This window comes from Carya illinoinensis, chromosome 3 (genome assembly GCF_018687715.1).
Source record: "Carya illinoinensis cultivar Pawnee chromosome 3, C.illinoinensisPawnee_v1, whole genome shotgun sequence".
Taxonomy (NCBI): domain Eukaryota; kingdom Viridiplantae; phylum Streptophyta; class Magnoliopsida; order Fagales; family Juglandaceae; genus Carya; species Carya illinoinensis.
In genome coordinates, this window is record NC_056754.1 from 19,716,760 (window position 1) to 19,733,325 (window position 16,566).

Below are 16,566 nucleotides of genomic sequence, written 5' to 3' on the forward strand. Positions count from 1 at the left end.
TGAGCAGCAACAGTTAGGCTATAGGGTTTTACAATTACGCTGCCATCTTTTTTTCACAAAATAAACTAGACAAAAAACTATAGGCTGGGGAGGAAGGATGGGCAGCAATAGTTGGACTAGGGGATTTTACAACTACGCTGCCCTCTCCCTCTCCCTCTCCCTCTCCCCACCTAAGCTATCTCAAAAAAACTTAGCACAAAAATTTCTCTACTCTAACTTTACTCAACCGAAAAAAGAAAAAGACCCCCTTACACTACTCCTGCTCATCTCCTTTATAGCCATCTCGTGCATCCAAAAGAAATGAAGAAACAAAATAAATCACCTAGCCGCGTGTGTTGCTGCGTTGCTTCCTTTTAATGTGTCTCGCGTTCGTCCAAAGCTACTGCATGTTCAGTGTACTCAACATGTGTGTCAAAAAACATTTTTTTCTTTTTCGTTTCCTATCCAAGAAGCCGCTCAGTCGTCCAACAGCTCAAGTGCAGCGTTTCATCTGTGATGCCTTTTCCTCTGCTCAAGCCATGCCTTCCCAAAATGTCTTCCGCATGCCCCTGTCCATGCATCACTTTCTGCTCCTTTCAGTCTCACAGGAGCTGCAGCTCTCTTTTGTCCTTCACATAAAACATGTCAAAAACAAGAAAAAGTGCACATAGCCCCATGTGCTTGTGTCAGCACTGACTTCTTGCCTCATTTTTTTAGTGCATGTGACTTTCTAGACCAAAAATTTCATAGATTTCCAAAAGCATAAGTCAAAAAGTCTATTGTGCGAGCCTGCGTGTTTCATTCCCAAATAGCTTGTGCAGAAAGTCCAAATAGTTGATCACAAAACTAGCTTGCTAGCCAGCGCATGCATAAGTAACCAGGTGCTCTGTGCCCATGCTGTCTAAACATTTGTGTAGATGTCACAGTTAGAAGTAGAGTCATTATTTAAAAGCAGTAAAAACAAGAAAAAGAAATAACATAGATAGAAAATCAAAAATAAATTAAAAAGCAAAAATAAAATATCAAAAATATACTGTGCATGTGAAGAATTATTGTTTAATTAGATCACATGTTATAAAATTAATCATAAATAATGATATTAATCAATTTAAATTACCACTAGGATTTATTCCTATTAACTATTTTTTCATCTAAAACTAATAATAATATCAATGAAGTAATTAAAATATATTGGTTATAGATATAAAATATGCAATAATTCAGCTCAATCAAATATATATTATAATATACTACAATATATTATCACTATATTATTATATACTATAATATACTATATTATATAATATATATATTATATAATATACTGGAAAACCGGACCGGAATCAATAAAATTGAAATTACCTGTTTAGATGTGTAACCGGTGCGGTATTGATTTTTCAAATATCAAAACTGATATATACCGGTTTAGTTCTAAAATATGTCCAAAACCAGATTGAACTGGACCGGTTACATCTCTACATTTGATAAAGCTTAGTCTCGAGCTAAAACTACAACGAAGCATCATCAATACAATTATATTGCTTTGAAAAATAAATCACATGCAGCTTTAGCATATTCAAGAATAGGGAGCAAACTATGAGTAAGAGGGAAAGAAGTGTTAATAAACCAAGAAAGGATCCTATAATGCACATTATACCAATCTTCGAGGTGGCTTCAATAGACTTTAATATTTTCACCCTTTTGTTGCTTAGAAGCAACAATATCTCTCGACACATAGCGCTGCAATTTATGGCCATGCCGAAAAAATTCTATATTTTGAGCTCACATATTATAATTGGATCCATGTAAAACATTATCAATGAGACGGAAAGTATCAAGGTTGGAAAAACAGTACATTTTGAGAGGTTTTTTTTTTTGGAGTTTTGTTATATACAAACAAAGTCGCGTATTAATCTACGTATCAATACTGATTCTTTCATACTTAAAAATTAAATTAGCATTGTTTTCAATAAAATCTACTTTTTGATCAATCACAATAAATTAGTGCATATATTAGTATACAAATGTGCTTACAAATAGACTTTTCCTTCTTTTTGTCAACAGTCAAAGTCAACCAAAATGCCAATGGTTAACAATTAACCGTTGGTGACATGGCAAGAACTATGGGATGAGAGTGTGGACTATGGGATTAAGAAATAAAGGTGGGCTATAAAGTTAATAGGAACTTACTTGAAGTGGATTGGGCTGCAATGAGCTAATAGGGTTGAAATATGGACCAAGTTATTGCAAATAAAGAGGGGTGTGTGGGTGTGCGCGTACGGAAATGCCGAAGGAGTGATCGGCATGTGGGCAAATGTCCAAAAGACTCAAAAGGCGTCTGCGGACGCGTGATGAATTGGAATTGTATGACTTTTGCATAGAATCACTGACGACAGCTCGAAGTAGTAAATGTAAGGAAGCAGCAACTGTCAAGTGTAACAGAACTAATGTAGAAACCCAGGTCGATTGTAAAGAAAATAGCACGGGAACACCAATGGCTACAACAAAAAGGTGTGACACGAACAATAGTGATGAAATATGGACCAAGTGATTGCAAACAAAGAGGGGTGCGTGGGGGCACTTGTACAGACATGCCGAGTGAGGAATCAGTGCGTGGGCAGACATGTAGAAGACTCAAAAGGAGTGTGCAAGCATGTGATGAACCGGAATTGTACGAATTTTGCACAAAATCACCAGCGACAACTCGGAGAGTCGTATGGTGGCCTGAGTTTATTGAAATTTGAAAATAAAGGATTCACAGAGCGGTAAGTGTGCGGAAGCTGAAACTGTCAAGTGTAATAAAACTAACATAGAAACCATGGTCGTTTGTTAAGAAAACAACACGACATAACACCAATGGCTACAACAAAAAGGTGTGACACGAATAATAGCAACTAGAGGCACTAGGATGGTGTCATCTCTGATGCTATATAGAAAATTAAATACGAGAAAACTCTAAATATTCCATGTGTATTGACAATGTATATGGGTGGCCTATTTATAGTGTAATAAGGCCTGTATAATAAAAGAAATACAATCAATACCTTTACAAAATATTATGACATAGAATATTTATACAATGTTACCATAATATTTCATAATGAGCACTGCTCATCATAGCCCGAGAACTCACCGAATCAGACAATTTTTTTTTTCATTTATTTTTTTATATTCTTAAATACTTTTTTAAAAATTAAAAAAAAATTCACAACATCATTAAAAATTATTTTTTTAATCACTAAGTAATAAAAAAAAGTACATTCGGGATACAAATTCGGGTGTCAAAGGATTTCTCTTTCATAATATTTACGGAAAGTTCTTGAAACAAACAAAACCTTTTTTTTTTCACCCTTGTTGAATATGTTGTATTGATGTTTCCATCTTCACCGGGGATCCATCTCTGTAATTGTTATACTGGTCGAACAACTTTCTTCTTCTTTATGTGAACTTTCCTCTGCCAAATTTCTCTTAGTGGAATATGCCACTTGTTTTGGACTGGGAAGAGGCCAAGTTTCATTGGCAAGCATAGAAATAGCACCAGACATGGTAGGCCTATCCACTGCAAACTCTTGTACGCACAACAGACCCACATGAATGCATCTTAAGATTTGGTGATCAGAATGAGATTCAACTAGAGTTGAATCTATTAGCTGCAAACCTCTACCTTCTCTCCATAATTCCCAAGCCTGCAACCAACCCATGTCTCGCAACTTTTATACAACTTCAGTTTGCAAAATTGTATGGAATAGCAATTTACATATTAGATTAGTCATTTATTAGAATGAACCAAAAATCAGAAGGAAAATTCTAAGAGTTAGCGTCCTTACATATCCTACTAAATTTAGGGCGTGCTCAGGATGATCAATACCATTGTTCTTCTGCCCACTCAAGATCTCCAACATCAGCACTCCAAAACTATAGACATCTGACTTCTCTGAAAACTTACCTCTCATGGCATACTCTGGTGACATATAACCACTACACCCAGAAACATCAAGGAATATTTTTAGCCTTTTGAGGATAAAGTACTGAGTCTACTGATTCAAAATAAGTTAAGTGTTTACTTACTATGTTCCTACTACTCTCTGTGTCTTGGCCTCGGCATCATTTCGGCCAAAAACCCTGGCTATTCCAAAATCCGATATTTTGGGATTCATATCATTATCAAGCAAGATATTACTTGCTTTCAAGTCTCTATGAATAATTCTTAGCCTAGAATACTTGTGCAAGTAAAGAAGCCCTTGAGTAATCCCTTCAATAATGTTGTAACGTTGTTCCCAATTCAGAAGCTTCCTTTTCTGTAGATCTATAAAATTTTGTATAAACAATTAGTACTTTCTTGAGGCTCAAGATACAGCTAAAGACAAAATCAACCAAATAGAAAGATAAAAGAGCATGGCGAACCAAAGAGGAAAAAGTCCAAGCTTTTGTTGGGCATATATTCATAGATCAACATCTTCTCATCCCCTTCAACACAACAACCCAAAAGTCTAACAAGATTCGTGTGTTGGAGTTTGGCGATGAGTATAAGCTCATTCTTGAACTCCACTAATCCTTGTCCAGAACTCCTCGAAAGTCTCTTAACAGCTATCTCTTGCCCCTCGGGTAAATTTCCCTGAATTAACATAAAAGATGTAGCTTCTAAACTTGTTAGCAAAATCATAATGGAAGCGAGAGAGGGAAGGAGCCTTACCTTGTAAACAGGACCAAAACCACCTTCCCCAAGTTTATTTTCAGTGGAAAAGTTGTCAGTAGCAGCTACAATGGAATGAAAATTGAATATCTTCAAATCATGACCTTCCTTCCCATTATTCATAATCTCATATGTGTCTCCAGATCTCCTTGAAGATGTCAAGTTAAATAATGTGGATTCTCGATCTCTATCCTGGTCCCCTGTTGCACAAAATGTTCATCCCTACACCTCTGTTTATCTGGCTTAATAACTTAATTGCTGTTATCTTCAGTTTTTAGAAACTTACATTGCAGTTTTTTCCTCCATAAAAAGCATGCCCAAATTGATATAGCTAGAGCGCCCACTGGTGCTACTATGATCCATATCCGCCATACACCCTTCTTTCTTCTGGGTTCTCCTATTCAAAAGCTTATAGAGTCAGCTAAAAAGCAAACAAAAACTTCTCTGAAGTCTTGGAGAGGCGGGTGGGGAGAGGGCAATCTTACCAGTTTTTGGCATGTCAGTTAGAACATAGAATTGCTCTAGATTGCTAGCTTTTTCTTCTACAAAATCACCACTATAGAACCGGCATCCAGTCCCATTATTGTGAAGTGTCGTATAACCAACACAGGAACAATCACTCCAGCATCGATCCATGCAATCAAATAAGTTGACGCTTAAATTCTCATCCAAATGAGGTGACGATGAAATAAAATAACCCCTACGCTGCTCAAACTTTTGACTGCTTGTTCTGCAATTGGGTGATTTCTGCTGCACACACCCTTGAGCGGAGGAATAACCAAAACACATGATACCGCTGACAAAAGCAGGCGTTGGAAAATCAGCAAGTTGCCCATCTGGGGTCAAGACCAACCTCGAAATACGCATACCCGGAGCAGAATAACTGTAATAGCCCTCATTCTTATTAGAGACATAACTAAAATTGTAATAGCCGGCGTTAGAAGACATAACAAGATTCACAGAGTTGGAATTGCTCCCCATCCCACTAAGCCAATACGTATCCCCTCGGTGTCTCATGATCAACCGTCTTGTTCCGTTTGTTGTAAGGTTCCATTCAAGAGAAAAGCCTCCGGCTGAAGGGATTTGGCTTGTTAACCATGAAGTAAGCGTCCATTTTTGCCCTGTTTTGTAGTTGATGCCAAGTTTCATCCCAGGCAGAAGTGTGTTCGTTGGATAATCAAAGCTTTCCCATAACATCCTCTTGGTAGATCCATCAGGATTCAACTCTTTCACCACGAAGTTGCCCGACTTCTCGAGAGTAGCGATCGAGTTTGGTGCTGTTTTGTTAGCATTCAATGGAATTGGACTCCCTCCATCATGCAGAATCTTCAATAGGCCATCTGCATCCATTGTCAGATTTCCTTTACCAACTGAAACAGGTTTCTCTCGGTTTGCAACCCATACCCGGAAGTTGAAGGTATCATTTGTGTACCATATTCCCAAGTAACCATGATCCGGACTGCCGATATTGAAAAAGCCAAGCCGAAATCTCCCATCTGCTGAAACCAACTGCTGCGAGTAACTAAGAACTTTGCCAGGTTTGATGGCATCATTCTGTGCATGAGAAAGTTGTGACCCTCCAAGGTACCAACATGACAAGATGAAGAGAAATATTGCAGGTATAAGGGAATTCGGGCTAGCCATTGTAGGAATAGATTTCGTTTTGGTGCAAATCCTGCTGCTTAATGATATTTGTTGGTCGAGAGAAGAAGAAATTGCTGTGCTATTTCACGTCGCCATAGATGTCAACTTATTTGAACATGTCTACTTATTCTCTGCATTTTCTGCACCGGTAGGACTTTACAATAACTTCATAAGCACAATGGAAAAGATTAGGCATAGACGATGACGTTCCAATTTCCAAGCTGCCAGCGCACCGTTGAAAGTTTGAATCTAAACCATCAAACCTTGGACTTTTTAGAGCATCCATATTTCATAAATATTCTTCTCTTCCAAATAGTATTATATTTTCCACATGTCTTCTGATAAGTCGAGACGAGTTGAAACTTGTTGAGACACAGAGACCAACTCTCCTAGAACTCATTCAAATTCAAAAGCTGCTACACACAAGGGCTCTTGCTTTTTTATTCGATTTGGGTAGTGTTGAGGGTACTCCAGAATCCTCTCTTAATATTAAGCAATCCTCGCTATGATTGTAGAGATATATTATTTATTATAAGATTAATGAAGTAATTTTTAATGTATTGATATTTTTTTTTTATTTTTTAAAAATATTTAAATATATTAAAAAAATATAAAAATAAAATAAAAAATAAGATACCTGGGCAGGCCCAGCGGCAAATGTGTCGGCATAGTAGCCCAATCCTACAACTACTAGGCCATGAATGAATTCATTTTTGTTAGAAAGTATCAACACTCTCCGTAATCGGTTTTTAGAGAAAGATACTCTCAATTTTCTCTAGAAAACTCCATTCTTATGATAGCCATTGTCGGAGAAGAGAGTAGAGCTGTGGCTTTCACAATTCACCTTCCTCCTTCTCTTTTCCTTTCCGCATTGTGTATACACTTTCAAAGTAATGTTTTTTTCCTCCTCTCTTCTATGATTCGGTTTTGGTTAGATCTGTTACTCTCTAGCCACATTCAGCCTACACACGCCGTACCACTGCTTCCTATAGCTGCTGATCTATTGGGACGATGCAGAGCCGTGCCAAAATGCTTGGCGCGTTGTTCTCACGAGCGACTTGTGCCATGTGTGGTCTACAAGTGCCGCCGCACTCTGACGCCTTTGACGGCTACACGCGCTGTACTAACCACTTCATCTCATCGAAATCTTTTAGATTTGGGCCACCCCATCCTCTTCCCACCGGCGCGTGGCAGCCTCACACCATCACAAGTGTGCGGGATTATAGATGATCACTGGCCGCAGATCAATCCACCCGAAGAAAGGATTGCAGATCTCTCCAAAAATCACCTCAAGACAACAAACAACAGTGTACCCGCCACTCTCACCGCTTCTAGTAGAGCTGTTCGCAATTTATTGAGAAACGTTTTATTACTGTCTTTTAAGACGGCATCCTCTTGATTGGACATGGGTGAAGGTCAAGAAATTGTTTGCTAAAATCCGTTTTCTTTGTTTTTTTATCTATCTCTTTGCACTATTGTTACTATTCTAGGACATTTGTTGGGGAACCCCACCCCTCCTCATGTATCAATTTTTTTACTTTTTTAATAAAGTCTACTCGCTTGCTTAGAAAAAAAAAAAAAATTCATTTTTGTTTGCCACCTTTATTACCATATGATATTAAAATTAATAATAATAAAAATAATGTTTTATATATTATATATTGTGGTCATCATTAATTGTCATTTAATATTTTCCGGGGCAAGCTCTTCCCTTCACGTGGTCAAGCTAGGATGTGCGCCTTGCTAGCTGACATATTCATACACATCAAGACTATGGCTGGCCGTTGCTTCTAGGGACTTCTTTCTCAGAATTCATATTGTTGATGTTGAACAAATGTCAACGTCTATTTTTTCCTACGGATTTATTGCAATTTTTCAAAGGGAGTCGATGATTTTCGACGGCATCTTATAGTTTGGAGATTAGTCCAACTTTCTCAACTCATCGATGGCTCCAAATGAACCATCAATAATAGGAGTGAAAACCGATCCATTCAATGAGGTTTTTGAGTAAAACTGAAACTGAAACCGATGTGAATTTAAGGGAAAAATGCTGACTGAAACCACTAAAGAATGGAGATAAAACCGACTACCATCGGTTTGTTGGTTCACATCGGTTTGTTGGTTCACATCGGTTCATCGGTGCGGTTTCGGTTTAGACATAACACATCAAAGATTCACAACAAATTAAGCCAAACAAATTAATCGGTATCAATTTTTTCTATATAAGTTGAATCAAAACAAATTAAGCCAATAAGTATCAAAAAACTACTGTTAAAAAATTAAGCCATAACAAAAAAAGAAAGAAAACTAATTAGTACCTCAGTGGAATAGCGCAAATGGATGAAAGCTGAAACGACGCAAATGAATGGAGGGAAGGCAACAAAAGAAGATCCATGTGGAGGAGGGAGGTCGTAGACTCGCAGTGGAATGGTGTTGAGGTGAAATTGAGAAGAAGAAGAAGAAGAGGGAGGCTGCGAAGCGGAGGCGAGAAGGAGAGGAAGGCTGGAAGTGGAGGCTGCGAAGTGCAAAGTGGGGGTGAGAAGAAGAGGAGGGATGTAGTGCATTGGGGTGTTTAAACCCTAAAATGAAACGGCGGTTTCATTTAGTTTTTTTTTTTTTTTTTTCAAACTATAGATTTTAAACAACACCGTTTCACTCATTTAAATGAAACAGTGTCATTTTAGATAGGTATATTTCAAAAAATAAATAGACAACTGACGTCAGCTGATTCAGCAGTTTAGCCCAGGGTCAAACTGCTGTCGAATCGATCAACGTTGGTTTTGAATAAATTGTACTGCCAACTTGCCTGTTTCGACTGCTTCCGTGCGGTGGAGGTCGATTGGAGTAAGTTGTGGTTAGCGGCATCGGTTTTTGTACAACCCTAATCAATATATCAAGAGAATTATGGCAATGACAACAACTATATGAGTACAAACATCATACCGTCACATGCCCAAGAACCAAGAAGAGTCCAAGAAGAAGAGAGAGAAGAGAGAATAGTCTAGTATTATAGAAAAAATATAGTTGCAAGCATAATTGTGCACTAATCTGTGCATCAATATGATGTGATTGGTCAAAAAGTAGATTTTATTAAAAATAGTATAAATTTAAATTTTAAGTATGAATAAATCAGTATTAGTGCACAGATTAGTACGTGACTATACTTGTATTTAGCAAAACTCAGCATTATAACTCCCTATTTAAATTTTGTACAATTGTTTATTCAACAGTCCCACGCCCAAAATAACCCCTCTTCCGAATACCAATTCTTTTACATACAAGCGTTTTGGCAGACCAATCCGCGAACAAAGATGACATGGCAGCAATTTGGACTTAAAAGGTTAAAACAAAAATGAAAAAAGAAAGAACTAGAAAGAGCGACAGCGAGGAGATGAGTTCCTACGAACCGAAGTGAAGAAGAAAAAAATGAACTGGAAACGAGATCGTTGCTAGTTCACGTCTTGTGACTCTCATTGAGTCTTTTTCACAAACACCTCTCGTCCACTCTCATTACTCTTCACCGTGTTTACAATTTACATTTCCAATCCCACATTCGATTACAATCATAACCCAGGAAGAGGAACATAACATACTACCCTCCTCTTGATCGTCATCTTCAGCTTGAGCGGTATCTTCTCCTGCTGCTACCGCTGGGACAGTTTAAGATCACTACGTGAATCTTTCTCCCATGACCAAGATCACAACACCGATCAAGATTTCGAGGCGGCTTCACCCTCCAAATCCAAACCCACATGCACGGTATATATATATGTATTAATATATATTCCTCGTCCTTGGCCAATAAAATTCACCCAGATTTTTCTTTCTTTTCGAAGACCTATCTTTTCAAGAGTTTGAAGTTTATGAAAGAAAAAATAATAATAATAAACACTGCATGAATTGGATTATATTTGCTAATGTTTTGTTTTAAATTTAGGATTTAAAGCATAATCAAAGCCAAAGTTGTTTGCCTGTACTGATGCTCGGAGATCAGATTCCAAAGTTTATAGCATTGCCATGCCCATGTAAGCCTCCACGTCCAGATCATGAAAAGGCTGTCGTGGCCGTGAAAGTGAAGAAACCACCGAAGCTACCGCCTCATTTCCCAGTGCCGTGGTATTAGCCAAAAAGGCAATTATGAGCATGCAGTTGATCATGTATATGTGACGCTAGTGATGGCCGGAATTAAGCCGATCATTAAATTTTACTTGGAATTCACCTATTCCCCCGCCCCCCGGCGAGGAATGGAGAGAGAGAATGTGGAGAATAGGGCTGAGCATCGACAGATCGGAGTCGATATCTGGGTCGTCCGACTCCGATTCCGACTTTGTCGGAGGCCGAGTCTCATTTCCGACTCTGGCTCCGACTTGTCAGAGCGGAGTCGGGACAGAGTCAATGAGATCGTGGGAGGGCAGTGGGCACCGTGCGATGACCCAAATCTGTGACGGCATGGGGACTCGGGGCAACAGCCGACGGGGACTGCCGAGTGCCGATTGGGGCACCTGAAAGCTTCAAAAAAACCAAAAAACAAATCAAAACCAAAACCATAACAGATAAAAGAGAAATCAAAGATTCAAAACAACTAAAACAGATTTCAAAGTTTCAAAGTTCAAACCCAAGAACGAATCGAACGATTTCTGTTAGAGAGAGAGGAGATACCGGAGAAGCAACGACGTGTCAGAAGTTGGGGCTGGGCTGCGGCTGAGATCGTGGCGCCGTTTCGTGGCCGAATCGTGGGGGCTGAGCAAAGTTGAGACTGAGAGTAAACTGTAAAGTAGTAAACCCTAAAGCAAAAGCTGAGACTAAGAGACGAGAGTGAGGGACCGGACTCAGGGGGAAATTATCTTGTTTGGCCTGAAGTAAACGACACCGTTTACCTCCAAAACGGCGCCGTTTGGGCTCTGTTTTGGTATTTTCAGCCCCCTTTTTTTTTTCTAAACCCTAAATTAAATATTAATTTTGTTTTAATACTATATATATTAACTATACTATTATATATAATATAACTATATATTATATAAGTATAACTATATATATTATATAAGTATAAATATATATAGTCTAATGACTCTAATACTATACAGTATATATGTAGTTATATTGTATATTGTATATATATAAACAATACTATATATATAATATTATAATATATAAAATAAAATAAGATATTTGATATTAAAATAAGGTATAGTAACTTATAGTAAATGAGTAATGTAAATTAACAATATAAGGTATAGTTATATAAAATATATAAATATATATATGATTAATGTATAAAAAATATATAGTATAGTAACTATATATTATATAAGCCCTTAATATATCTAGTATATATATAATCTATAATTATATATAATATAACTATATATTATATATTAACTTGTAGTAAACTAGTAATGTAAAATATAAAATAAGCTATAGTAACTTATATAGTAACTTATATAGTAACTTATAGTAAATTAGTAATGTAAATTAACTATATAAGGTATAGTTATATAAAATATATAAATATATATGGTTAATGCATAAAAAATACATACTATAGTAACTATATATTATATATTGACTTATAGTAAATTAGTAATGTAAAATATAAAATAAGGTATAGTAACTTGTATAGTAACTATATTAACTTATAATAAACTAGTAATGTAAAATATAAAATAAGCTATAGTAACTTATATGGTAACTTATATAGTAACTTATAGTAAATTAGTAATGTAAATTAACTATATAAGGTATAGTAATTTATAGTGTACCTATATTAACTTATAGTAACTTATAATAAATTAGTAATGTAAATCAACTATATAAGGTATAGTAACTTATAGTGTAACTATATTAACTTATAGTAACTTATAATAAATTAGTAATGTAAATTAACTTATAGTAACTATATTAACTTATATTATTCATTATAATGTTTATACATTATTATTTATTAGATGTTACTATATTGAAAACACATATTTTTATAAAATATGCATAATATTGAAGTTGGAGTCAGAGTCGGAGTCGGAGGATGAGTCGGAGTCAGATTCGGTGTGTCGGAGTCGGATCGGAGCGGAGTCGGAGTCGGAACACCTCCACCTCCGACTCCGACTCTGACTAGGAGCAGAGCCCGAGCGGAGTTAGAGTCGGAGTCAGATTTTCGGATTTTTGCTCAGCCCTAGTGGATAAGAAGAACGATGGAATTCTTTTCCCACCCAAAACTCAATTCACTCCCCCAAAATAAAAACGCAGCGTTTCATTAAACAGTATAGTTGAGATTGGTGCCCAATCTATTTCCAACTTGCCTTCATTCAGACTTTTCCTTTTAAATATGGTAAAGAGGGATTGGAAAAGGTGAATATTAATATAATAAAAAATAAATAAAGATAATTTTAATAGAATAAAAAATAAGACGTAGGAAAATGTGAATTTTGAGGAAAATTTATATTATTCTCAAAGACATTATAATTTTAAAAATTTGATTGTACCGGCAAAAAAATAAATTTCAGCTTTGTGTTAATATTTGCCAGAAAGTAATAGTTTAAAAAACAAAAAAAATAGTGAGTAGTTAAGATTGTAAAAGGAAGTTAGAGAAAAAAGTAATAAAGAAAGAATAAAAATAATAATATTTAATAGAATAAAAAAAGATTGAAATGTAGGAAGTTTTTACATCTTCTTTATGCCGATAATGTAATGGTGTTTGCCAATGCTTCAAAAGGGTCAATTCGAAGTCTGGTGGAAACTATAAAATTGTATGAGAGGTCATCAGGTCTGTTGGTCAATTATGACAAGTCCGTTATATATTTTTTTTCTAAACATCTACCTTTGCGTCAAACTAGGGAGATCTTGAATGAGACAGGCTTCTCTGAAGGTATTTTTCATTTTACTTATCTGGTGCTCCAATTGTAGAAGGTCACTTAAAAATTTCTCATTTTGAATCTTTAGTTGAGAGGGTCTCTAAGAAGCTGGCGGGGTGGAAGAATAGGTTGTTGTCGCAAGGTGGTAGACTAATTTTGCTTTGACATGTTCTCTCCAGTATGGCAATTCATCTCCTATCAGTTCTTAAAATGCATAAAGCTGTGATAAAGAGGTTACATTTATTGTTTGCCTATTTTTTCTGGGGTGATTAGGGTGGTATGGGTGAGTGGAAGTGGAGGTCTTGGAAGAAATTGTGTGTGCCAGTGGAGGGGGGGTGGGTAGGTGTGCGTGATATTAGTGAAGTGCATAGAGCCCTTTTTATGAAATTTGGTTGGCAGTTGCTACTCCAGGATACTTTGTGGGCGAAGTTTTTTTGAGCAAAATACATGAAACATATTCACCTTGTTCTGAACTTAGAGTGCAGGGCAGATTCTGTGTTTTGGAAGATAATTGTTAAGGAGATTCCTAGTTTATTGCAGAATCCAAGTTGGAAAGTAAGAGAATGAAATATATCTCTATGGTACGATAAATTCTTGGGTAAGAGAGGAACAGGCCCCCAGGGCCAACAGCTTAGCCCAGGATCTTCAAGTGACCCAAAACCAAGCTAGTCGAGGAGGCCCCCAGGGTATGGGCCTTGGTTGGGCTGAAAACCCATCACGAATCCAACCCCCCTCAAGGTTGCACCAAGGATTGAGGCCTCAACCGTGTCGCTCCAATCCAGGAAAGGAAGTTGGGCCCATCCAAGTATGGGTAGCCCAAAGCACATCGTATTTATGACTTGCATAATCGTGGGTGGCCAAAGTCATGTCGCATTTATGACTTTCCTAGTCATGGGAGGCTAGGGACATGTCACATTTATTATATGATAGAATATACCCGCACGCAACCATGGTATGACAAGACATCACCGAATCAGGGATGAGACAGATTTGACCCAAACATACCTTGGAGCCCCATACTCCCCCTCAAAGACATGATCCCGGCCAGATATAAATATCCAAACCCCTTCCAAAAAAAGGATTTGAATACTCTTTACATGCGCTAGAACTCTCAACTAACTTAAGCATCGGAAGACTCACAGGCTCCACCCAAGTCCATTCTTTATTTGTTTTGTAGGTTCAACAAAGTGGGCCCGAGCTACTGCCAGGTTGCGAAACACTACGTCAACAAAAACAGTGGATAGAGTAGTAGAGCCTATGATCCAATTGAAGGATTTGATGATTAGTGATGGGAGGGATGTGGACAAATTGCAAAATATGCTTGGTGATCCGTTGGCAAGGAAGGTTATGGAACCTGTGGGGAACTTGAAGGATGCCAAAGATGTTTTAATCTGGCTTCTTGATAAGTATGGCTCATCTTCTACTAAATCGGCATGGGAATTAATCCGAGTGAATGGGCAAAATTTTGGATGGGCAAAATTAATATGCAACAAATGGCTTCCATCTAAGTTAGTTATTTGTATGTGAAGAGCGGCTTTTAATTGTTTAGTTGTGAATGCATAGGTCTAGAAAGTTGGTATACCAATGGTTTCTTGCTATAATTGTTGTGAAGTGAGGCATGAGGAGGACCTGGAACATGTTTTAAATAGGGGAGACTTTGCTCAAGGGGTGTGGCGGAAAGTCTCGGTGGAGCTTGGCATCCCATTCGTCCATCTGTTGAGTTGGCATGCGAGAGTTCAAGCATGGTTCACTCGGGCATCTGGCAATCTTAACTCGACATTGTTCTAGGTTTAATCCAGTCTATTGTTGTATGGAGGTTATGGCGTCCTCGATGCATAGCCCTGATGGAAGATAAATGGGAGAACCTTAATGCCGTGTGGAATTCCATCAAATACTGGATAAGAGTGCTGGCTGGAAATGTACAGAAAGTTGGCAGTTTATCAGTGGTTGATAAACACATTTTGGCCCTTCTGGAGGTCCCATTAGTGGTGTAGAGATGTAGAACGCTGCAGGTGGTGAGATGGTCCATGCCAAATCCAGGTCGGTTCAAGTTTAACTTAGATGGAAATAGCTTGGAGAATCCAGAGTCCTGGTGTAGGAGGTGGAGTGCTTCGAGACAATGATGGGAGGTTAACATTTGCTTTCTCAAAATCTTTTGGGCATTGCTCCAATATTGAAGGTAAGTTAAGGGCGGTTTTAGAAGGAGTGACGTGGTGCAAGCAGTTGGGTTATTTAAACATTGACATTGAATGTGATTAGATGGTGGTGGTGTCGTGGATTTTATCTAAAGTCTATACAGTATGGTATCTTTGGGATTTTTGGAATAAATTGATGTTTTTATTAGATGATTTTGGTTTCTCTATTAATCATTATTTTAGAGAGAGAAATAAGGTGGTTGATTTTTTTAGCACGAAAAGGTGGGGGGAATAAGCTGTATAGAGAAATAGACCTGCTGAATCGGGAGGTTAGAGGTTTGTATAGATTGGATAAAACGGGATTGGTTTCTATTCATTATGGTTAGAGCGGTGATTTTTTTATTTTACTGGCCTTTATGGATGAGATGGATTTATTGATTATTTGTCTTATCTATAAATTTCAAGTGTCTGTTTTATTACCATAATATTTCTTCACCATAAATGAGGATTATTAATAAAATTGAGACGGAGTCATTATTAGACATGTGACATTCGACTCTTATTATTATTATTTGTTGAACTCAAGGTTTCAAGTTTCATGTGATTATAAATATACACATGGATTTTGATGATAACAAATAAATTCAAAGAATAAAGGAGTTTCAAACTTAAGTTATCCACACAATGGAGTCAAGCACATCAAAGAATCAAGTATGAGTAAGAAGGAAACAAGTTCACATTAAAGTCATAGAGTAATGTTGTAAATCTCTTAAAATTCGAAATTAGGATTAATGCTCAAAATTAATATTTTATCATAAAGCATTAAAATACATTTTCCACATGTGCATGAATAATTTTGAAAATTAAATTTAAAAATTTTGAAATATGATTGATTGTCATCTTTTACATGTGCATGCCTTGATTAAAGGGTTGAACTTTGAAAATATTAAAGATGATTGATTGTCATCTTTTACATGTGCATGCCTTGATTAAAGGGTTGAACTTTGAAAATATTAAAGATGATTGATTGTCATCTTTCACATGTGCATGTTTTATTTGAATATTTTCAAAAGTGATTGATACTTTTTTAGACTTATACAAAAGGTAGATGATTTTGTTTGAAAATTTTGAAAAGTAAAGTGTGCTCCTTTTGTCATATACAAAAAGTAAAAAATTAGATTTGAATTTTTTGAAAAGGAAAGTGTGCTCCTTTTGTCATATGTAAAAAGTAAAAGATTAGGTTTGAATTTTTTTTTAAAAGGAAAGT

General features: G+C 36.8%; 1 protein-coding gene across 4 annotated transcripts; it reads right to left on the reverse strand.

Annotated features, from left to right (window-relative positions):
• Positions 1 to 3,195: 3,195 nt before the first annotated feature.
• Positions 3,196 to 8,868, reverse strand: LOC122303676 (G-type lectin S-receptor-like serine/threonine-protein kinase CES101). 4 transcript variants are annotated; one of them, XM_043115557.1, is made up of 7 exons: positions 8,635 to 8,868; positions 5,158 to 6,565; positions 4,959 to 5,069; positions 4,384 to 4,872; positions 4,048 to 4,285; positions 3,807 to 3,957; positions 3,196 to 3,665 (listed from the first exon to the last, which is right to left on the reverse strand). In XM_043115557.1, the coding sequence occupies exons 2-7, from the start codon at positions 6,314 to 6,316 to the stop codon at positions 3,363 to 3,365; spliced, it is 2,451 nt and encodes an 816-aa protein (XP_042971491.1). In that variant the 5' UTR covers positions 6,317 to 6,565; positions 8,635 to 8,868; the 3' UTR covers positions 3,196 to 3,362. The 4 variants fall into 4 exon arrangements, with proteins under 4 accessions (XP_042971491.1, XP_042971493.1, XP_042971492.1 ...); XM_043115559.1 differs by having other exon boundaries at positions 4,384 to 4,594; positions 4,673 to 4,872; positions 5,158 to 8,868; XM_043115558.1 differs by having other exon boundaries at positions 4,959 to 5,066; positions 5,158 to 8,868.
• Between the last annotated feature and the right edge of the window lie 7,698 nt (positions 8,869 to 16,566).

What these genes read in the sequence shown, in the direction of transcription:
- LOC122303676 (XM_043115557.1), bottom strand. Translation starts at nt 6,316, where the DNA reads ATGGCTAGCCCGAATTCCCTTATACCTGCAATATTTCTCTTCATCTTG. An exon ending in AACTGACATGCCAAAAACTG is followed by an intron (nt 5,070 to 5,157) that starts GTAAGATTGCCC and finishes GCTTTTGAATAG; the next exon opens with GAGAACCCAGAAGAAAGAAG. An exon ending in ATGGAGGAAAAAACTGCAAT is followed by an intron (nt 4,873 to 4,958) that starts GTAAGTTTCTAA and finishes TTTGTGCAACAG; the next exon opens with GGGACCAGGATAGAGATCGA.